At 39.4% G+C, this 24,483-nt stretch overlaps 1 protein-coding gene across 1 annotated transcript in view; it reads left to right on the forward strand.

Annotated features, from left to right (window-relative positions):
* Positions 1-18,766, forward strand: part of POC1A (POC1 centriolar protein A) — a 171,987-nt gene extending 153,221 nt beyond the window's left edge. The window contains exon 11 of the mRNA XM_044674969.1: positions 18,582-18,766. Within this exon, the coding sequence (XP_044530904.1) occupies positions 18,582-18,680 (99 nt within the window). The 3' untranslated portion in view covers positions 18,681-18,766. The remainder of the gene's footprint in view (positions 1-18,581) is intronic.
* The last annotated feature ends 5,717 nt before the right edge of the window (positions 18,767-24,483 follow it).

Below are 24,483 nucleotides of genomic sequence, written 5' to 3' on the forward strand. Positions count from 1 at the left end.
TCTCTCTCTCTCTCTCTCTCTCTCTCTCTCTCTCTCTCTCTCTCTCTCTCTCTCTCTCTCCCCCCCTCCCTCCCTCTCCCTCTCCCTCTCCCTTCCTTTCTCCCCTCCCTCCCATCTTACAAAGTATTGGTTCCAAGTCAGAAGGTGGTAAACGACTTGCCAGGTTCACACATCTAGGAAGCATCTAAGGCTGAGTTTTAACCTAGATCTTTCTGACTCCCAGACCTGGCTCTCTATCCACTGTGCTACCTGGTTGCCCGTATGTATGGTATCCTTTAAAAGCACCTATTGTTTTTCATTATATCCACATACCAGAGTTGAGATGTTAATCTGAGATTATGCTTCAGTTTCCCCATTGCTAGCTGTGTGATCTTATACAAGGTACTTCCTCTAGGCCTCAGTTTCCTCTTTAGTAAAACAGGAATAATTTTATTGATACTGCCTACATCATATGGCTTTTGTGAAGAGGAAATAAGATATTTGGACATAAAATGCTTTTCAAACTATAAAAGTTCTATAGAAATATCCATTTTCCTAATCTTAATATAAAATGCTCAAGCCCCTGGGATGATTGTCCAGGCTGAGTACTTTATGATGCACTGAAAAGAGTACTAGATTAGAGTGGAAGGACTTACATTCAAATCTCAACTCTATGAGACCTTGAGCAAATGATTCAACCAATAAAACATTTTAAAAGAAAAATAATTCCTTTTTCTAAAAGTTGACAATTTTGATGATGATGGTTTTGCTGAACTGCTTTTTTCTCTATTTTTAATAAGGGGTGGCTCTCTGGGAAAGTGAGGGGAACAGATAACATTGGAGAAAGTAGTTGATATAAAGCAAAAAATACCAATAAAATAATTATCTTTTCTGAAAAGGAAAAAATATCTTAATCTTCTAAAAGGCAGAAATTGGGATCCACATCCTTCTCTTGCCTCCCATTCAACATGCAATATGTAGTGCATGTAGGTAATTTTTTCATGAATGAATATATGAAGAGGGAGGTAGTGCTGTAAGCTGGTTACATTTTATTTCATTTTCAAATCAGAGAAAATTTTGTGTAATAACTTTTCAATCTTTCTTTTCCCAATTGTGTTTCTGACTTATCTAGGGGAGTAGGTTATTCCTGGGTAGAAGGTTAATGAAGGCCAGGTTTAGCTCCCATTATGTGGGTTTAAATGTTACTTCTTTGGGTATCACTATAATTCTTGGGAAATTGTAAAAAGCCTGCTGCTTTTTCAAATAGCACCTTTTACATTCAGTTCAGAAAGTCCTTCGGTGTGTTACATAAAATGTCTTACACTTCTTGAGCACCAAGGAAAATAAAAGCTTACCATGTTAATTTTATCCTGATGAGAGGTAGGTCACAATGTCTTCTTTTGCCTGAGTGGGGAAATTATGGTATGACTAAAATACCATTGTTCCACAGCTTCTAGGATGTTTTGCTTTTGAGACCTCTAGAGAATGAGTCATGATAAAAATATACAGGCTCCCCCTTCCCGCCAACTCACAAACTAAGTTCGCCATTGAATGCTACCTTGTTGCCCATTCAAGATGTTGCCCAGTCAAGAAAAAAGCCAAGCCGATGTCAAAAGCTCAAGTACTTTCCCCTACTCCTCTCCCAAAATTGTTCTCAGATGATCCTGCTTGTATTTTCCTTCGAAATGTTATATTCACCAATCTAATACTATGCGAAAGGGCTCTCCTGATCCTGGAAGGAATTCTTCCTAATTGTTAGATTTAGTAGATGGCATTTCTAAGCAGAAAGCCTAGTTCACTTGGGAATTTTTTATTATTCCTCAAAGCTGATCTTATCCTTTTTGAACACCAATAACCTCTATTTGCATAGTAATTCAGCTTCCCATTGGATATATTTACACCGTTACATCTTAAGATTTCTCCAATGCTGCCAACTCTTCCTCCTCCAGAATTCTGATGTCTGAAATTTGCCTTTGACCACAGCCTCCTTCTCTTCTTCTTTTTCCTCATTCTTACCAGATCTCTTTATACTCATCATTATATCTGACCTATTAAAGTCTTTCCCCCCTGTCCTGTTCTGTCTCTGCCAATTTAACTTTGCTTTCTTTCCCCATACAGCTTGTTCCATGGTGACTATTCCAAAACTTGTACTGTTCACCTTGAAATCCTTTCACTTACATTTGACTTCTATTTCTCTAATGAGACCAAGGGCATCTGTCCTTAACTCCTTAAACTTCTTGCTTCCACCATTTGCAGTTCCTCATATTTGCCCCTCTTCTCTTCCTTCTGCTTTCCATGGAAGAGAAGACCTTCCTCCCTTTCAAAGTGAACTCCTTCATTTGTGCCCTTGATCCCACATCCTCCCACTTCCTTTAGGATTTCTTTCATCAGGCATACCCTGCCTCTTATGTTTTCTATCTCTTTCTCTCTGCTGGCTCTTTCCCATCTGCTTAAAAATATGCTTGGGTCTCTCCAAAATAGAAAAGGAAAAACCATTTCCTCCAATTGTTTTCTTTCCTTCAGCTATCATTCTTTTTCTCACTCCTTTTAATTACTAACCTTTTTTAAAAGCTCTTACCTTTTGTATTAGAATCAATACTGTGAATTGGTTCTAAGGCAGAAGAGAGTAGTAAGGGCTAGGCAGTGGGTGTTAAGTGAGTTGCCCAGGGTCATGCAGCTAGGATGTATCTGGGGTCAGATTTGAACCCAGGACCTCCCAACTCCAGGCCTGGCTCTCAATCTGCCAAACATCTTAGCTGCCTCTGTTACTAAACTATTTTTTTTTTGTTATTAAACTTTTTTAAAAAGTCATATACATGCAATCCAAAACTATTTTTGTTTTACTTCTCTCTGTCTATGTGGTTTCCCTTCAGTAAAAAGTAAAATCCTAGAAGTTTCCCTCAAGGATGGTTTCCTTTTTGTCTTTGTATATCCAGCTCATAGCATATGCCTGGCACTTATGGTTCAGGAATATTAAATCCTTCCGCTTTCTTATGTTCAGTCCTTGTGGTCTTGCTTCTTTTGCTACCACTTCTATAAGATGCTTTTTCAAAGGGGACCTTATCTCAAATCCAGGGGCCTTTACTTAATCCCTATTCTCCTTATCCTTTTTGTAGTATTGCACCCTTGGAGAACTACCCATTGGTTCTGGATGCAGTTCTCACCTCAACATCAGTGACACTGGACTCTTAGAATCGCTCTTACCTGCTGATCTCTTTGGTTTGATCTCATTTCCCTTCTGTTTCCCTGGCTCCTGTGCTTCCCTCTGTGGAATTCCAGTGGAGAATTCCCCTTGGCCAGCAGCCCTGCTATTGCCTGAATGGGGGCAGGGAGCATAGTTGAGTGGAAAGGACATGGCATGATGGGAATATTGGGTTGGATTTTCAGTGTACTTTCTATATTCTTGCACAGTATGGTTAGTGATGTCTTATGTTCTACTTCCAAATTGTAAATTCTTTAGTGTTTCTTTGTAAAAACCTGGGAATAGGTTTGTTTGCTAGAAAAAAAGTGAATATTGTGTTTGTTTAGTTGAATTACATTGGATCTCTTCTTTTATCTGACCAAAGCCAGTCAGTCGGCTTCAGGGCCTTAATATCTCTGTGCAGTCATATGTAGCTTCTCCAAGCCTTATTTTTAATCCCAGGCCAGCCTTTTCCCTGATTTTCTCATGATGCTCTTGGGCTGTTTTCCCTTGTTGCCCATCTAATGTGTGATAAGGGAATTCAAATTCTGATAGCTTCCAAGGTGAGAAGAAATTAAAATAAATATTCTGTAAAAACACCATCTGGTATATTCCAAAGCTAAATATAAAACTAGTTTAGATCATTTAGTGCTTTTTGTTTTTCTAAGCCATGGCCTCCATTAACTAATGAGAAGTTAAAGTAAATGCTAAGTAAAAGAGAACAAAGTATCAAGAGAGCATGACTAAAAATTAATACCCAGGGATATGCTGTCGTTAACATGTTTTCATACTTAGGAATTTTTTGATCAGGGAGACCAGTTGGAGGAATGATGACCAATATGATACTTGGCAGTATTTCCTTTTGATTCTGATTATTGGAATAAAGACAAAAGTCAGGCTAAGAGGGACTGAGGTTACCATTTCAAGCTGCAGCAATATGGCAGTCATTTTTCAGTGTTTTAAAATAATCATGCTGTGTTGTTATAGATGTCTACTTTAAAATATTCCCTGGTTTTTCAATCGCATAATTATTAAATCACTCAGACTAAGGGAAATGAGTGACATTATAGTCCTCAAAAGCAGAAATGAGGGAAGTTATTGTCTTTCTGCTATTGACTTGGTGCCTTTGTGACTTGGAATTCCAAGTCTTGAATCAAAATGTGAGCAATATTTTTCCATTAAAACATTCTTGTTCTTATTACTTTTGCTGTAATGTGATTGTTTCAAGGAATTTTATTTATAATAATTGAAAATTAATATACACTTAAAAGATAAGCTAAAATCCAAACAAGAGACACAGATTTTCCTCACTTGGTTTGTAGCCTCTACACAATGGGAGTTTCTGAATGAAAAGATGCTTAGTTTGAAGATACCATTTCTAGACCCATCAGGACACATACTTGATATGTATATCCTCTACTACACACACCCTTTTCATTATAAACATCTGCTGAATTGAGTACATATTTGAAATAGAGAATCTGCTCTTTAAGATGACCCCCACTATAAGAAATAAAATTAGGACTCTAGTCCTTATTTTTCATAAAGTTTATTAGCTACTTGGATAGAGATAGAGACAAAAAAAAGCCTATTCTATCTAGCCACGTGACCCCTTCAACAAGATTCTTCCATTTAGAGACACAGAATTGCTCTCAGTGCAAAAAATGCAAAAGTATCTCTTGGTATGGTCTAGCTCCATTATCTATCCCACCTCTCAGCTAGTGATTTGAGAAAATCATGGAGACAAAATGAGAAATAATTTGAATCATGATCCAAAAGCACATAAACCAAATGTCGAGCTGTATAAGAAATCTAGACCAGATTTCTTCAAAGCACCAAATGCAAAGAATGGAGCTTGTAGTGGGAAGTTAGGTGCCAAAGCAAACCTTGGAGGTCAGTCCTGGATTAGGAGACTAGATACAGGAAGTCAGCTCCCTGTTAGCTATTCATCAGACTCCACCTCCTGCCCCAAAGCTATGCATTTTCTCCCTCTCCCTTCCACTGATTTATTAGTGTGGTCACATACTAGCCCTTGATTCAGCTACATCCTTAAGGCATTGGGCCCAGGCATATCTTTCAGCCATGGAAGAATGAAATAAAATTCATGAAGACCAAGGGCAGAGGAATTGGCCAAAAAAGAAAGCCAAACTGCTCAAATATCAGATGGGAGAAAGAATAAAAAGTGTGTATATGTGCATTATGTGCATGTGTGTGGACACACATACATATATACCTACATGATTTTAGGATTTTCGGATAATGGACTTTAAAGCTGACCATGAGTTCAACAAGGAAGAATAACAGGAACAATCTTTTGAGCAGAAAGAGAAAGCTATCATATACACACACCATAAAGGAATCTTCCCTTCCTGTTTGATCCTAGTTAGATCTTAACTGGTATCCTAGGGGCAATTCATAATTTAGCACCTTAGCGTTGAACACAAGTATATCACATAATTGTTGGAAAATGACAATCAAAGTCAGAGGTGAGACTATTTGATCTAGAGAAGAGAAAGAAGACTTAATTTAAAAACAATCTTTAAGGATGCCATACCATATTGTGGCTAGCTCTTTCCCATCTTCTCTCTATTGAATGAGTGGAAATAGTCTTAAATGATAACAGGTTTTTAGTTCAATCTGTAAACATTAAGTTCCTACTGTGTGCCATAGACTGTGCTAAGCACTGGGGATACAAAAAGAGACAGAAGACCTGCCCTTGAGGAGCTTACAGGCTAAAGAGGAAGGAAACAACAAGCACTGCTATGCATAAATATTATATAAAATCCAGATAGGAAATACTTAAAAGAGGGAAGGCACCAGAACTAAGAGCTATTGAAAAAAGCTTCTTGTAGAGAGCAAAATTTTAATTGAAACTTAAAGGAATCTAGGGAAACCAGGAGATGGAGAACATTCCATGCATGAGGAATAGAGAAAATATCCCGAGCTAGACTTTTGATTTGATAGAAGAAAAAAATTTTTTGAGAGAAGAGGAATTGGTGCCCTAGAGGGATGGTAGAATATTCTCTGGTGTCCTTTTCTAATAGAATAGAGCAGTATCACAAGTTCTCAGGGTTTACAAAATGAGAGTTAGACTAGAACTCCTTCCAATTCAGGTATTCTGGAACTCTGACTTATATCTGTCTTGTTCGGGATCCCTTCAAGTTGTTAAAGATCTTTGATTCCTCTCTACTCTTGCCAGGCCCTCCTTTACTTTTTTATTTTAAGAGAATACAAATCCAGTCACTTATCAGGAGGTCCACAAGATGTTTTCCATTACCGATCACTAACTATGCCTCTGTGTCTCACTGTATATTGTACTGGATTATGGATAAGTTATAGATCCCTCAGCTGATAGTCTCTACCATGTTTATGCTTACTCTGTGCTTGCTTAGGACCCCACAAGTCTCCAAGGTACTGATATAAAGGAGCCACCATTCATTCTTTTCCCTCAGTTTTGAACTAGGAACCAAAGTAAATTGAGTTCTTTTGACTGATAATCCCCTTGGAAAGTTTTTGTTTCATTTTGAAATACAAAAATATTGAAAATGGAAAGCCATGTTAAAAGCCTGGTTACTATGACCTTAGAAATACGTTTGTTTTTTAGCAATAGGACACAGACATTACCCCAGTGGCCCTAGGGCAGCCTGAGAGGGCACTTTTATCAATGAAAAAGTGTGTCCAAGTGATGAGCACTAGTGGAGGAGAAAACAGGACACTTAGGTTTCCCTTTTTATGGAAAATATCAAGTATTATTTGTAAATCTTTCTGTATGGAACAAGTTAATGGAACTAGTCTCTGCCCCAGAAGTTGCCCCTGGAGAGGCAGCCTGATACAAAGGATAGAGAAATAGGCCTAGAGTTGCCTCAACTTAAGATTTACCTTTAGATCCTGCTCTTCACACTGGCTGTGTGAAAGCTTCACTTTCCTCATCCATAAAATGGGGATAATAATAATATCTACCTCACTAATTGTTGTGAAGATCAAATGAGTTAATGTTCTAAGCAATACTTAGTGTTCTAAGACAGAAGACGAGTTTTTAAAAGGAGCAAAAAAGTGTGTAAAAGGATTAGTCAGTTGATCAATGAACATTTATTAAATACCTATTTTCTAGTCCTAGATTAAGTTAGTGAGATGGGACTAAGAAAAATATTAAGGACATGGTTTTCAAGCTGGAAGGTACCTTATCATCATCCATCAAATACAATTCCTTCATTTTACAGCCAAACTCAAAGAAATTAATGGATTTAACCAGGGTTACAAATCTAATTAGCATCTGAGTTAGGATTTGGATTCAGATCTTCTTGACTTCAAGGGCTTTAAAGATCCACTAAAATACCTAGTTGCCTTTCCTTCCAATTGCAGGGTGGCTTTATTTATAAAGTTTTAGGACTGGAGTAAGTATCAAGGACTGCCTTACCCTTTTCACTTCCTTAAAACCTATTTCATACCAATATTCTTACTCACCTTTCCCTCTAGATCAGTGATGGTGAACCTTTTGGGGACCCCATGCCATGCTCCACTTCATGCCTGCCCCCCAATGCCTGCCATGCCCTGCACCCCTGACTGCCTGCAGTACCCCACCCACCCCTGCATTTGGGGGTGGGGTCAGAGCCCCATACCCTCCCCTTGTGTTTGGGTGGGTGGGGGGTCAAGCTACCAGCCAGCCAAGCCAAGGGGCTTGCACATGCCCCACAGAGAGGTCTCTGCCGGCCATCAGTTTGCCATGGGTTCACCATCACGGCCCTAGGCCTTAGAGTATTCACTCTTAGGGATTGACTCCTGCCCTACTAGGAAACACATAAAAGCTTCCAGGTTTATGGCAAGCTATTTCAGTGTCAAGATCCTTCTTTTTCTTCAAGCTTTGTGGCCTTCTTAGAGTTCCTGAATTTTTCTGCCTAGATTCTCTCCTTGGATTTTGGAGCATTTGCCTGCTTTGACTTCTGGTACATTCTTATTCAATCTTTCACTGACTACCTAGATTCCAAACCTTATATTTGCTTTGACTCTTATTTTTTGTACATGCCTTAATTTTTACTTTCCTACCTAGATTTGACCTATTCCTTTGCTCTGACCTTTGGTTTCCACTCCAGACTGTGTTCTTGTTCCAGACTCTAGCTGCACTTTGACTTATGGGCCTCTGGACACAACCATAGATCCTAGTATGCTACATTACCCTTCTATTCTTTGCTCTGTTCTCCTGCCCCCAGCCCTTTGCCTTATATCTGTGACCCACTGTGACAATTGCTGTGACCCAGTTGTTGACAGTCAAAATCAGAAGACACCATTTAAGTATGTCACTATATAAGTATGTCACTAGTTTCTCAGAAAGAATAATTATAATATTTGGCCTAAGGTGTATCTGTCATTGGCTAAAGACCAAGTGAAAATGTCATTCTCATAGAACCATTCACAAAATGACTTAAAAGGGTTTTTCCCCTTGATTTGATTCAGATAAACAATTATGAAGCCCTATGCTATTATTATTGCCATTTGTTTTGGGAAAATGTTGGCCGAACCAGGAAATTAAAAAGTATAAAGTTATAACAATCTTATAGAACTTTTGATCCATTCCTATTGACTTACAGACACTAAGGATTATAATGAAGTCAGATGACTTCAGTTTCCACAGGTAAGTGGTAAATATTGACCTTAGAAATATCATCGGGCTCCCTCTCCATATTCATCTGTTTATTGGTTTTTGCTGCTGGGAAGGAACAATAGTCTCTGTTTGTAGATGTGCTGGTCTTAAATATGAAGGGCTTCCAGGGAGTTGACTTCTCTCCTTTGTCCTTAACAGGAATCCAGAAAGAGTAGACTTCTGGACTTTCCTTAAAAGTACCAATGACTCCCCTGAATCCCTTGTTGAAATGTATACTTCCTTAGAGAACCACAAGGAGTTCTTCCCTCATGAAAAAAGAAGGGAATATTGCCCCTGTCTTGGCCCTTTCTTTTCCAATTTGCCAATTTCCCCAAATTTCACTTAATGTTTATTTCTCTTCAGTGTTGTTCTTGTCTCTCTTTTTCCCTTAAAAGAGGTTAAGCTAATGATAATAGTGGTAGATTGTGTCTTGTTACTAAAAAATAGGTCATATGTTTCCCTTTAAAGGGATTTTATTTTGAAATATTTGATGCCTTTACATAAAAGTGAGAAATGAGCAACATGGAAAACGAAAGAATGTTCAGTGTAATATGTGAGGTTCCATGTGGACTTGGCTAGAATTGATTGTTACTAAAGAATGATATAAAACCTTTCTAGATTCTTTAGAGTAGTTCCTCTATCCCACTCCTAGCCCCCCACAGGATCACTGACTCTTAGCTGTGGAACCAGAAAGGGCATCTAGTTCAACCCCACTTTTACCCCTGCTTTGCCCATTTTCCATAAGAGGAAGCTGAGATTAAGTAACTCCCCCAAGCTCATAGTGATAGTGAGTAGCAGAGTGGATATTCAGGTCCAGGTTCTGTGATTGAATTAAGGTTGAGCACTCTTTCCACAAGTTGCTGCTAACTCCTGTTAAGGGAGAAACCAGGAAAAGGTGCCTTAAACAGTAAATATGGGTCCAGGTGGGTGTGAGAGACAGGAATGACAGGAAGGGGCCCAACAAGTAGGGAGACTAAAGTTTAACAGAAAAGGGGTGTCTGTTACTGAATTGGCTGTTAGGTCCAACTGCCACTCTGAAGCACCAAGACGGGGCGCCTATGGTAATCAGCAAAGTAAAGGCAGGATTTTATAAGTTAAGGCAACACATTTAATCAAGGACAAATTAAGATTAAGGATGGGAATAGGGTTTAACTACACTTAAAAGCTAAGGGCAAACCACAGGGGCAGGGGAAGGACTTGACTACACTCTCCTATTATCTAAGCAAGACTGGGCCCAAAGAAAGCTGTACTGGAGTCACAAGGGAAAAGTTCCTCCCAACCTGGTTCCAGCCAGGTTTGGTCAGCTTAGCTGAGGACCTGAGGGTGGCTTTACTTGGGATCTCACAATCCAGGGATGGTTTCAGGATGCCAGGAGTCAACTCCACCAGATCAGGTGATCCAAGGTATCCAGGTAGGGAGAGATAGTTTGCTGTCCACCAGATCACAAACCAGTTCCCTACTCAGTGCTGCTCTGCAGGTCTGATGTCCTCTGCTGTAAGCCTTCACCACTCTCAGGATCCCAGGGAATCTGGATACAACTCCCCTAGCTCTGAGATCTCCCAGGGTCAGCAACAGTTTGTGCCAACCACCATGGAGTCCTTCTCAGGCACAAGCCACTTCCTCCTTCCCCTGCATTCCATTCAGAATGTCCATGACCTCCAGCTAAGGCTTTTCCTAGCCTGCTTACACACCTACTTTTAAACTTATGCCTCTTACACTCCTTGGAAATTTGCTCTTGTAGGAAAGGTAGGAAGTTTTATCACTGTTGTGGTTTCCTGTTTCACATTTAATATCCCTGGGGCTGCCATTGCTAGGCAACAAGTTTCATCAGCTACAGCCTTCAAGGACTTGGTCAGTTTGGCCAGTTCTTTTCCTGACTGGGTTGGGACTCCTCCTCTTCCTCCTCATGAACTATTTGGGCAAACTGTTGTAGCTCATAGGGTTTGTTTGTTCTGTTCCTTGAAATTCTTAACACCAAAGGAATTGCTTAGAGTGCTCAACTCTTTTGCAATCAGCCAGACGTTGAATTGAACAGATTTTGTGAACAGCCACTTTAAGTTTGGGGTTTTGTGAGAAGAGTTTATAACCTAGGCATAAGGTCATGAAATTTCATCTGACTTGGGGGAACAATTCCCAGGATGTTTCCAGTTTTTATTAGATATGTGAAAAACACATACACAACACTTGGCACAGCACCTATAGGAGAAGCTTTTTTGTATACCTCAAGACCCCCTACAGTACTGCTGACATAGGCCAAACTCCTGGGGAAACCAGTCTACCATTGGTTCAAATTTGTTGAAGAGTATGAGGTCTTAAATAGAGGCCCTTTTTAAACTGGGGACTGTACCCTCATTTAAGCTAGAGATTGAATAGGTTTCTGATTGGCTCTTGGGAGGCCTGGGAAAGGAGAGTTTTGGCTTAATTGGATTAGTTATTTTGATTCCTTTTGTGCAGGTAAGCCAGTGGTCTGAGCATCTAAAATATTCATAGCCACTCTTCTTCCTGGCAAAGAACTGGAAACAAAGTGGATGCCTTTCAGTTAGGGAATGGCTAAGTTTTGTGATATGAATGTGATGGAACTTTGATTATTGCACTAAGAAATTAGGAGTGTAGGGCAGTTGGGTGGCTCAGTGGATAGGGAGCCAAGCCCAGAAATGGGAGATCCTGGTTTCAAATTTGACTTCTTACACTTGCTAGCTATGTGACCCTGGACAAATCAATTAACCCCATTTGCCTAACCCTTCCTGCTTTTCTGCCTTGGAACCAGTACTTTGTATTAATTCTAAGATGGAAGGTAAGGATATTTTTAAAAAGTAGTACTGTAAAAATTTTAGAGAATCATGGGAAGATTTACATGAACTTGATTGAATAATAAATTAAATAGAACCAGGAAAACAATGTACACAACTAGAACAAAGAAAGAACAGTGACAATAATAGCAATAAAAATAAATGTTTTGAATTATGATGAAGATTGACCCAAGAAAATATGAGAAAATGGATATAGAAAATAACCTGTACGGTCAGAAGCAAGTGGGTTGGTTAGTGTTGAACTGCTTTTTTTTACCTTTTGTTACAAGGGATATAATGTAATGGAAAAAAAGAAAAGATCAACAAAAATGTTAAGTGTTTTTAAAAGAAAAAAGAAGCCCCTAGAAGTGTCTCACTTTGGCAAAGCCTTAACCTTATAGTGGGTTCCCCATACATGTTTCCAGGAAGGTGAAACTTATTGTTGGCCCAGTTTTTCTGCTGACACCCTTCAACTTAAGGACATTTTGATGACATCACAAAAAAAGAAAAATGTGTATTTTTGACATGGTTGCCATGCAATTACAATTACAATTGGTAGGAAGAACTGAGATTAAGCCATTTTTCTGGAGATGAGGAGAACATTGGGAAATCTTCATGGTTGGTAGGCTTGGTGAGGTCTGTGTGTCATCTCCATGTCACAAGGCTGGGGGCATGCCTAGACCAAATCTGGGTGGAGATAGTCCAAAAGAAGAGAGGGTGTGCCCTGAGAAAAGGAGAGGTAGGTGTAAGGCCAGACCAGGCAGCCTCATTCTGGCCTGTGCTTAGTTTTAGTTGAGCCAGACAGTGTGCAGAGCTCTGAGCCTGATGCCACTCCTAATGGCAGCATTACCCCATTGTCTTTATGTGTCTTCACTACTTGACACACTTTCTTTTAGTTTGCCCAATGAAACATGCCACCGAAAAGATGATTGCTAGTTCAGTTTTCAAGAAATAAAACTTTTTGGGCCTCAGTTTTACTGAATGTAAAGTTAGGGGTTGGAGAAGAAAAGTTGAATGGATAATCTCTTAGGCCCCTTTTAGCTCTAGTGTTCTGTAGGTAGAAACAAAGACAAGGAGAAATCTCTCTATAAATCTCACAATGGAGCCATGCATGTAAACTATACATTTGCTCTTAGAGTGAGAAATGAGTGATTTTCAGTATGATTAAGTCATTAAAAAACAAATTACATTAAGTCATTCAAATACATTCAAATACAAATTTGGATTTTAAATCCTTACTGAGAACACAGAATGGAAGAAAGAAAATTAATGACATTATTTTAAAAAGTCCTTTGTATTAGATTGGCAGCACCCAGCCCTTTGCCTCCTGAAATGTTCTACTTATATACCTCCAGGAAGCTTTGGTGGAATTTCATTGCCTTTTAGCAGTGGGCAAGTGAAATAAATTTAGTCTTTTGATAATGATAGTATTGTCTGGCTGTACTTTTTTTTTTATTTAAATTTTGAATATTTTCCCATAGTTACATGTTTCATGTTCTTTCCCTCTCCCCCAAGTCCCCCTAAACCCCCCCCTTAGCTGACGCACAATTCCACTGAGTTTTTCATGTATCACTGATTAAGACTTAATTCCATATTATTGATAGTTGGACTAGAGTTATCATTTAGTGTCTATATCCCCAATAATATACCCATCAGCCCACGTGTTCAAGCAGTTGTTTTTCTTCTGTTTCTCCTCCCACAGTTCTTCCTCTGAATGTGGCTAGTTTTCTCTCTCAGAAGTCCCTCAGCCTTGCTCTGAATTCTTGCATTGCTTGTAGTAGAGAAGTCCGTTATGTTCTATTGTACTACAGTGTATCAGTCTCTGTGTACAATGTTCTCCTGGTTCTGCTCCTTTCACTTTGCATCAATTCCTGGAGGTCATTCCAGTTCACATGGAAGAACTCTTTATTCCTTTGAGCACAGTAGTATTCCATCACCAACAGATACCACAATTTATTCAGCCATTCCTCAGTTGAAGGGCATCCCTTCATTTTCCAATTTTTTGCCACCACAAAGAGCACAGCTACTAATATTTTTATACAAGTCTTTTTCTTATTATCTTTTTGGGGTATAAACCCAGCAGTGGTATGGCTGAATCAAAGGGCCGGCAGTCTTTTAAAACCCCTTGGGCATAGTTCCAAATTGCCTTCCAGAATGGTTGGATCAATTCACAACTCCACCAGCAATGCATTAATGTCCCAATTTCACCACATCCCCTCCAACATTCTTTACTCTCCTCTGCTGTCATTTTAGCCAATCTGCTAGGTGTGTGGTGATACCGCAGAGTTGTTTTGATTTGCATTTCTCTAATTATTAGAGATTTAGAACACTTTCTCATGTGCTTATTGTTAGTTTGATTTCTTTATCTGAGAATTACCTATTCATTGTCCCTTGTTGCCCATTTATCGATTGGGGGTTGGCTTGATTTTTTTTTTTTTTGTATAATTGATTTAGCTACTTCTATATTTGAGTAATTAGACCTTTGTCTGAGTTTTTTGTTATAAAGATTTTTTCACAATTTGTTGCTTCCCTTCTAATTTTGGTAGCATTGGTTTTATCTTTACAAAAACTTTTTAGTTTAATGTAGTCAAAATTATTTTTTTTACATTTTGTAATTTTTTCTAGCTCTTGCTTGATTTTAAAATCTTTCCTTCCCCAGAGATCTGACAGGTATACTATTCTGTGCTCACCTAATTTATTTATAGTTTCTTTCTTTCCTTATCTTGGTATAGGGTGTGAGATGTTGATCTAGACCCAGTCTCTCCCATATTGTTTTCTAATTTTCCCAGCAGTTTTTGTCAAATAGTGGGTTTTTGTCCCAAAAGCTGGGTTCTTTGGGTTTATCATAGACTGTCTTGCTGAGGTCTTTCACCCCTAATCTATTCCACTGATCCTCCCTTCTGTCTCTTTGCCAGTTCCATATTGTTTTTTTTTTTTTAACTTTTTTTTTTTTTTTAAACCCTTGTACTTCGGTGTATTGTCTCATAGGTGGAAGAGTGGTAAGGGTGGGCAATGGAGGTCAAGTGACTTGCCCAGGGTCACACAGCTGGGAAGTGGCTGAGGCCGGGTTTGAACCTAGGACCTCCTGTCTCTAGGCCTGACTCTCACTCCACTGAGCTACCCAGCTGCCCCCAGTTCCATATTGTTTTGATGACTATTGCTTTATAGTACATTTTAAGATCTGGTACTACTAGGCCACCTTCCTTTGTATTTTTTTTTTCATTATTTCCTTTGATATTCTTGGCCTTTTGTTCTTCCAAATGAACTTTGTTATAGTTTTTTCTAATTCAGTAAACAACTTTTTTTTGGTAGTTTGATGGGTATAGCACTAAATAAGTAAATTAATTTGGGTAGGATGGTCGTTTTTATTTTGTTAGCTCATCCTACCCATGATCACTCAATGTTTTTCCAGTTGTTTAGATCTAGTTTTAATTGTGTGGAAAGAGTTTTGTAGTTGTGTTTGCATAATTCCTGTGTTTGTCTTGGCAGATAGATTCCTAAGTATTTTATATTGTCTAGGCTGGCTGTACTTTTTAATCTATGTGTTGTAAGTGTTTAAAAAATTTTTTTTTAACACTCATTCATTGGGCATGTGAATTGAATAGGGCAGTATTTATAATGGCCCTGAAGTGGCTTTTTTTTTCCCTCTTGGTAATTCAGGGAAATGGTGCAGGTGGACAACAAGTTGAATTCTGATTAAACACAGTGTGACCACCATTAGTTCCAGAGAATAGATGATGAAATACTCCTTCTTCCTCTTTGAGGGATGGAGGGGACTATGGACACCTAATGTGGAATGTGCTGATAGATGCTCATACTCAGTCAGGGGCTTTTACTTAATTTTTTTGTGAGTAGGGAAAACTTGTAGGTTAGGAATAACAGTAGGAAATAGCTGTGGTGTAATAAGTAAAAGACAAAAATCATATTGAAAGGTTATACAACAAACCAAAATACGTACCAAAAAATGTAATGTGGTTGGCTTTTTTATGTCAAGCAACACAGAAAATGACTTAACAAATTTCAAAATACTAGGCCTTTACAATTAATCTCAAGGCATCACAATTAACAAAATGTGCAGTTAATCTTAAAGCAAAGAACCAATTTGCCTCTTTAAGCTTCAAGAGTCACCTCCCTCTATTCTCTTTGTCTTTTATCATTGGGGCTTGGGGCTGGGTCAAGACTCCAAAAGTCATAGACCCCAATGGACAAATGCTCTCTCCAATGGCTTTTTAAAAAAAAACATTTATTAATATTTATTTTTTAGAAAAGTTAATATGGTTACATAATTCATGCTCTTACTTTCCCCTTCACTCCCTCCCAGCTCCCCCCCCCCCCCAACTCCAATGGCTTTTTAGCAGTAGATGTCACTCCTGAATCATTCAAGGCTCTGACCTTTTGTTCTTTCCTGCCTTCCTTCTGGATTTTCTACTCCTTCCTCCCCTCTTAGCCCTCTCCCTTTTAAAGTTAAAGATGTATCATATTTTCTAAAAGCAAGTTTTTATTGGTCTTTTCTTTACATTATCATAGTTTCCCCAAATATCTTCCTATTCCTACCCTCAGAAAGTATCCCATATAACAATATTTTTTTAAGATGAAAAGATGAAGAAGAGGGAAAAAATCAGCACAACCAAACAATACACTGAAAAAATGTCTAAAAGCATGTGCAATGTGTGATACTTGTGAAGCTCCTTCCAAAAAAAGTTGTGCTGAGTTTATTCTCTTATATCTCTTCATTTGAATCCTACTCGATCTTTGTAAGTAGATGTTTTTATTACTTTATTCCAAATTGCTTTCCAAAGCAATTGTACCAATTCGCAGTTCCATCAGCAATGTATGAATGCCATCTCACAACCCCATCAATATTGAGTATTGCCTTTTTTTCCTTCATCTTTGCCATTTTGCAGGGTGTGAGGTGAAGCCTTGGGATTATTTTGATTTACATGTATCTTCTTAGTGTGTTGAAGCCTTCTTTCATGGTTATGAATTCTTTGCATTTCTTCTTTTGAAAACCATTCATTCCTTTCCTTTGACTGCTTATCTTTTGGGGAATGGCTATTAGTTTATACAAGTACACTTACCTATCCACATATGTTTGTTTATATCTTGGACATCAAACAATAAAGAAATTTGATGCAAAGATTTTTTTTTTCCCATTTGATGACTTCCTTTCTTATCCTTAGTGCATTAATTTTGTCCATGCAGGAGCTTTTCAGTTTCCTGTAATCAAAGTTATCTATTTTTTTAATTTTATAATTGCCTCTATCTCTTGTGAAGATAAAAATACATCTCCTGTCTATAGCTGTGAAAGTTTTATGATCTGCTTCTATTCTAATTTTTTAATAGTATGATCTCTAATATTAAGGGCATGTATTCACTGAGAATGTATTGTGGAATATATGATGTAAAGTTGTTGATCTAAACCTAATTTCTTCCAGACTGCTTTCCAATTTTCCCAGCATTTAAAAAAAATTAAATAAGGGTTTTTTTCACTCTACGTGATATATGTTTTCTGCTAACTACTGTATTATTTAGCTCCGCTATTTCTTTTTTTTTTTTTTTTTTTTTTTTTTTTTAGATTTTTTTTTAAGCCCTTGTACTTTGGTGTATTGTCTCATAGGTGGAAGATTGGTAAGGGTGGGCAATGGGGGTCAAGTGACTTGCCCAGGGTCACACAGAGCTCCACTATTTCTTATTCACCTGTTTCTAGTCTGTTCCCTTGAGTTACCTTTGTATTTTTAAACCAATACAGATGACTTAAATAACTGCTGTTTTATAATAGACTATCTGGAACTGCTCTTCTTCGTTCATCCCAACTTTTAAAAAAATTATTTTCCTTGATAGTCTAGATCTTTTGCTTTTCCAAATGAATATTGTTATTATCAAGTTTTGTAAAATATCTCCTTTTTAATTTGATTTTTATAGCACTAAAACTATGAATTAATTTTGGTAGTATTGTTATTTTTTTAAATGTTGATATGTCCCATCTCTAGCTATTTAAATTGTTTTTTATTTCTTTAAGGAGTACTTTATAATTGAATCTGTTTTTTGTGTTTTTGCCTGTGTGTGTTTTGGTAAATTAATCCCTGTGTATTTTGTAGTTTATGTATTTTGTAGTTATTTGGAATGATTTCCTTTTATATGTTTGCTTCTTGTATTTTATTATTATTATACAGAAATGCAATTGGTTTTTGAGGGTTTGTTGTAATCTGCAACTTTACTGAAGCTATTAATTGCCTCAGTTAATATCTTTGCTGATTCTCTAAGATTTTCCAAGTATATCATCATATCTTATTATCTCCTGGGATAATTTTATCTACTTTTTATCTATCCTTATACTCTTAATTTATTCCTTTTGTTTTATTGCTATTGCTACCATTTCTAGAGCTAGTTCAAGTAATTGTGAGGAGAGTAAGCCTCTGTGCTTTACTCCTATATTTAATGGGAAAGATTCTAGTGTATCCCCATTGCATATGATGCTTGCTTTTGGCTTTAGATAGATGTTTTTATGATTCTAAAAAAGGTCCTGCCATACATTTGCTTTGTAACATTTTTAGCATAAGTGAGTGTTGTACTTCGTCTAAGGCTTTTTTGGCATCTATTTTCAGTAGTTCTCAGTAGTTTTCAATAGGTTAATAATTTTTTTAGTTCTGTTAATTGTTTTTCTACTGTTGAACAATCCTTGCATCCCTAGTATGAATCCGACTGTGTCATAATGAATAATTCCTTGGATTTCATACTCCCTTTTATTTAGTCCAGGACATAACTAGTCACACTGAGTAATATAAAGTTGGTAGGGTGCAGGAGATATGAAATCGAAGCCATGTGCTGTAAGGAGATAGCAGTCATCTCAGAACCCTCTAGTGGCAGAAAGTTCTAAGCAAAGTGCTGCCAGAAATGATTAGTGTTAAGAGTTGAAGCCTTGTACTGGCTCAGGGCATCTGAATATACTGACTAGGATCCCTAATTCTCCCTTCTCTCCCATTTTATTGTACAGACTGTTTCCATTCTAGAACAGAGACTGACCCTGACAGAAGACAGACTCAAGCAGTGCTTGGAAAACCAACAACTAATCATGCAGAGTAAAGCTGAGTGATTTGGGGAAGAAAAATCAAGAGTGATATCGATTTTAGGGATGTGTGTGTGTGTGTGTGTGTGCATGTGTGGTATTCGTGTGTGTGGTGAGGGCATAATGCATTTGTATTGTGTGAATTGTATAAATAAAACTGATATTTTACTGAAATCAAATATGTGTTGTCCTCTGTCCTTTAAAATGATTTACAATCTGGCCCCAGCCTACCTTCCCAGCTCTCTTCCACATTACTTCTCTTCACATTGTCCAGTCAGACTGCCTGCTTGCTGTGCCGCCCTCCATGCCCATGGTGCACTCACGCCTCACTTCTGCCTCTTGGCATCCTGGCATCCTATCCAATTCAGGTCAAATGCACCCTCCTGTTAAGGTACCTTTCCTTTTCCCCCAGCGGCCAGTGCCTTCACTCCCAGAACTTATCTTGTATTTATTTGGTATCCACTACTGGTTATGTGTTGCTCCTTATCATAGAACATAAGCTCATTGAGGGCAAGCATTGTTAACTTTTGTCCTTGTATCCTCAGAACCTAGCGCACTGCCCCGGCACCTAGATGCTAAAACTTTTATTTTCATATTTAAACATAGGCATCTCATTAGCATTCATTGTATTTCATGTGCCCAGAATGGTATGTGACCTGAATGTTCTTAAGGTTTATAACTTTGCTGCAGAGATCTCGTTTTCCTTTTTTAAAAAAAATGGTAGAGTAACTTCTGGAGGCCATTAAAATCGTGATGATTTCCAGTCTGAGAAGAATACGGGAACAGGTTGGCCCTAACGTGTACTCATCTCATGGGATTTTTCCATCTTTCACTCACAGTCTTGGAGTTTTCCATCTCTAATATGAGTTAAAAATCAGTGACAAAGAGGCTAGAAAAGCCAACAGATTTCCTCAGAACCAAAGAAAAACGCCCAAACTTGACTGAGTCAAATTTAATACCAGGGGAATTGGCCTTGTTTATGAAAGTACAGAAGTATTGATTTATGGATGGGATGAGAAATGAAAGAAGCCTAACGCAGGCTAACTCCAGCACCACTTCCTCCTCCTCTTAGACTAGCGAGGGTCAAGCAGGCACCCCCTGAACTCAGTGTTTCCATTTCATTGCTCAAGACCTAATGAGTTCACCAGGACCCAGAGCTGTGAAAGTCAGGAAAGAGAAAATTACATGCTTCGAAGGGGCCTCTCTTAAGGAAATCTTCTGCTGAGGCTCAAGAAGCCCCTCTTCCCCCCCCCCAAAAAAAAGCAACCATAGCATGCTGTTTCTGAAGCAATTTGGGAGAAAGAACAGAACCGCTCAGAGCAGCCAGCCCTGGGCTCTGGCCACCAGCCCAGGCCTGGCTCACAGGCCTCCTCAGCCTTCCCCCAGAAACACAGACTCGAATGTTTTGAGCACACGAGTTTCCATTTGCTCACAGGGGTTTCCATAAGCGCCCCTTTCCTCTGCACCTGTTTCTGTAAAAATCAGCCCAAGCCTGCATTCTATTGAAACCTTGTAAGTTTTATTGAAGTCTTATTATTTCCATATGGGTGAAATGCCTTTCTCCGCGTCTCTGCCAGCAGCTCAGAGTTCCTCCACGCCTCCTATTCCTTGACAGTCCCATGTCTGTCCATCCTCTTTTGTCTTTTATTCCCTGCCCTGTGAGAGTGGTCGTTGCCTTTTGTCTTTAAGTCCTCCCCGTAGCTCTGCACGGTGCCTGCTTCTGGAGCGCCCAGCTCGGCAAGCCGTGCTTGGCAAGGCTTCCCTCCTTGTCTAGAGCCCAAATGTGGAGTGTTTGTTGACTCAGACTTAACAAATAATAACTCCTCTCCCACTGTCCCATAGGGAGCTGCAATTGATGTCAGATGCTAGTTTTGATCCTGTTGCTTTCACAGCCAGTGGAGTCACCGGGGTAGAAATGCAAACTGCTTTAAATGCACGCACACACACACACACATAACAACAACAACGTGGGCTGGTAGAAATCCTCATTTATTCACTCGGCTCTTCTGGACCTTAATTTTGAGTTGGAATCATCTGCTTAAATCATGCCAAGAATTTGGCCAACTCTCACATGTTCTGTGGAGACGCTTAGGCTTTACCCAGAGATGCCGCTGCTTAAGTATATGTCCTAAGGAGATAAATGATAAAAAGGAAAAGAAAAAGGCCTTAGAGCCACCAAAATATTGATGACAGGGTTTTTTAAAGTAGCAAAGAACTGAGAACCCAGTAGATGCCCTTCATTTGGAGTGCAATGGGCTCTTTTACTGTTCTGTAACAACAGTATGAAAACGGAGAATCATAAGAGGACTTGTGGGAGCTGATGTGAAGCAAGCAGAACCAGGAGATCCAGGGCCCCAGGAATGCAAACATAATAACGGCCAGGCAGATGCACCTCAGTGCTGTGAAAATAGGCTGAAGAAGCCTCACTTCTGAGAGTACACCCACCTCCCTTTGCAGAGCTGGAAAGACTACACATGGGGAACACTCTATGGCAGTGGTTCCCAAACTTTTTTGGCCTACCGCCCCCTATCCAGAAAAAAATATTACTTAGCCCCTCTGGAAATTAATTTTTTTAAAGTTTAATAGCAATTAATAGGAAAGATAAACTCACCTGTGGCCATCACCGCTCCCTTGGATCGCTGCAGCACCCACCAGGGGGCGGTGGCACCCACTTTGGGAATCATTGCTCTATGGGTTGTTGAATTTTTGTTGATGTGTTGTTTTATTTTACTTGAACCATAAAAAAGTTTTTTTTTTTTTAATTCTTTGTTAAGAGAAGGACAAATTGGGAAATGTAGGTGATGTAGGAACAAAAATTATCAATGAATATGTCTCTGGCAGAAGAAGCTAATAACTAGCTGAGAATTGTATCATGACAGTATAGTCTAACTTAAAAGTCAAGAAAACCTGGTTTCAAGCCTTCCCACATCCTAAGAGAATGATCAATCGCATCACCTTACTGGTATGTGTCCAGTGAGGTTTGTGGGAGGCAATATGGTAGAATGGAAAACAACTGGCTGGGAATCCTGGCTTGGTTTCTTACCATCTGTGTGTGTGTATTATTGGATAAGTCGCTTCTTGGGCCTCAGTTTCCTCCTCTTTAAAAGAATAATTTTTATTTAAACAATGAGCTCCAAAGTCTCCTCCTAAATCTATGATTCTGTGATAGTGAGCTGGGGGAGTGAACCCAGAGCCTTTCTGGAAGGCCATTTTGTTTGAGGACTCTGTCTAGTGATTAATGGAGCCCTGCTCCCTAGGAGCTGGCCTTCTAAGACAGACACTGGGCGCACATCATGAGAACATCTGAATAATGTATGTGCAGATAGGAAAAACAGAGGAAAAACTGATTTTTAAAAATGATGTATTTTTTTCAGCCTTGAAGTTAAAGAGATGACACTCAAGGTTGGGGAGGAAGAGTCTGGTAGAATGAAGTTTATGTTTACAAAAGTTAGATGGGGTAATGTTCAGTGGGAAAGAAAAGGAATGATGTATTTAGTTTGCTAAAAAGTGATTGTAGTAGCAGGTGGCTGAGTGGGTTGAGAGCCAGGCCCAGAGATGGGAGATTGAGTTCAAATCTGGCCTCAGACACTTTCTAGCTATGTGACCCTGGGCAAGTCACTTAACTCCCACTGCCTAGCCTTCACCACTCTTCTGCCTTGGAACCGATACTTACTATAGATTCTAAGAAAGTAAGGAATTAAAATTTAAAAAAAAAATTTTTTTAAATTATAGAGAAGCTAGCTTCCTTCTTCTAGCGAAAGTAGTGCAACCAGAGAAACAAGGTAAGTTGAGATGTCTTCTACTAAGTTTGGGCTGCTAGGATCTGTCACATTGGTTGGGATCTCATAGAGCCTCTGATCCTACTTCCACCGAAAGCAGGTCTTCTAATCTGTGATCCCATGATAGTGAGCCTTTCTAGTGGGCTTTTCAACAGGTGGCTATTGAGCTACTTAGCTGGCTAGTAGATGAGGAATTCCCTTCTCTGGGTTGTCAGTTCCCTTGATGGGTAGCTCCAATTATTAGGAAATTCTTCTGATAAGCTCAAACCTGCTTCCTTGGGGCTTTCTCCCCTGCTTCTGTCTTCTCTAGAGCCACCCATCGAAAGCCCGTTCCATATGGCAATCCTTCACTGCAAACCTCTTCTTTGGAAAGTTTCCTCTGGGCCTCAATTTCCCCAAATATAAAATGAGGGGGTTTGACTGGATGAACTCCAATGGCCTCCCAGTTTTGTGATTGTTGGTATCTTTTGCTGGTTCATTTAGATCATACCCCCTAAATACATGTGCCCCCTCCCCAAAAAAAAGTTCTCCCCTAAAGCGGAACTCTTCCTTTTTTTGGTGACCTTGTCAGCTCCTTTTGGTTTAATTATCTCTATCACACACGCCTATGTTTCCTCCATCTCTCCCTAATTTTTAATCCTGCCATCACAGTTGCTTATTGGACATCTCCAGCTGAATATCCTGTAGACATCTCAAATTCAGATCTTGCCCCACTGGAGTCCATCCTCCATCTATCTGCCAAAAAGTGATTTTTCTTAAGCGCTCTTCTAGTCTTTTTTTTTTTTTTTAACCCCTACCTTCCATCTTGGAGTCAATACTGTGTATTGGTTCCAAGGCAGAAGAGTGGTAATGGCGAGGCAATGGGGGTCAAATGACTTGCCCAGGGTCACACAGCTAGGAATTGTCAGGCCAGATTTGAACCTAGGACCTCCCATTGCTAGGCCTGGCTTTCAATCTCCTCCTAAATCTATGATTCTGTGATAGTGAGCCATTCTAGTGGGCACACTGCTGGGGGAGTGAACCCAGAGCATTTCTGGAAGGCCATTTTGTTTGAGGACTCTGTCTAGTGATTAATGGAGCCGTGCTCCCTAGGAGCTGGCCTTCTAAGACAGACACTGGGCGCACATCACGAGAACATCTGTGATAGGTTTGGGGACTCAGAGTGGAGAGGGAGAGAAGCCGGGGTGGGGGCGAGGGAAGAGCAGACAGATGCTCCAAGACCATTTCCCCAGTAGTTTGGGGGTATTAGAATCAGTGTGATACAGTAAGTGATGGCAGGGGAGGTAGGGCAGGAGCCTAGAAAACAAAGGGGCTAGACTAGGAGCAGCCTAAGGTCCCTGCTGGTTCTCAAGGGGCAGATGGAAAAAGCACCATTTCCAGAATCCGAGGAAATGGGTTTGAAGTCAGCCCTCTGATGCTACGTGACCATGGCCAAGCCACCGAGCCTCCCTGGACCTTAGCTTCCTCATCTGTAAAATGGAAGGCTCAGACTAGACGGGTGATGCTGCTCTGGAGCTATGAGCCTGTGAACCTTTGATTGAATAAAAGCCTTCGGATCTAGGCAGCATCTTTCTCAGAACGGAGATCCCAGGATGCTCTTTCTCTCTTACCCAGCTGGCTCTGAAGGCCAAATTCAGGAAGACTTCATGTATGAGCAGGGCTTATGATACAGTGTCAAGAGTTAATGTCCCCTGGATGATTCTAGATCTTCTGTCACGTGTGTGTGTTTGTGATGTGTGATCTTTGGGGGGGGGGGGCGTTTCTTACTCAGAAACTACTGTATCTCTAATAGACAGATGGACAGACAGACAGATAGATGGATAGATGGACGGATACTCCAAAAAACAGATCACGTCCATTACTCAAATATTATATTGTAAATATTTCAATATATTAGTAGTAGTAGTAGTTTATACAAAAAAAGCACATTAAAGTTTCCAAAGGACTTTTTTTTCTTGAAAATTCCTTTTGAAGTAGGTCGATGAGGTACAGCTGAAGAAATTGATGCCTTGCCCACCATCATATAACTATGAAGTTTCAGAGACATAATT

The sequence above is a fragment of the Gracilinanus agilis genome, chromosome 1, assembly GCF_016433145.1.
Source record: "Gracilinanus agilis isolate LMUSP501 chromosome 1, AgileGrace, whole genome shotgun sequence".
NCBI lineage: Eukaryota > Metazoa > Chordata > Mammalia > Didelphimorphia > Didelphidae > Gracilinanus > Gracilinanus agilis.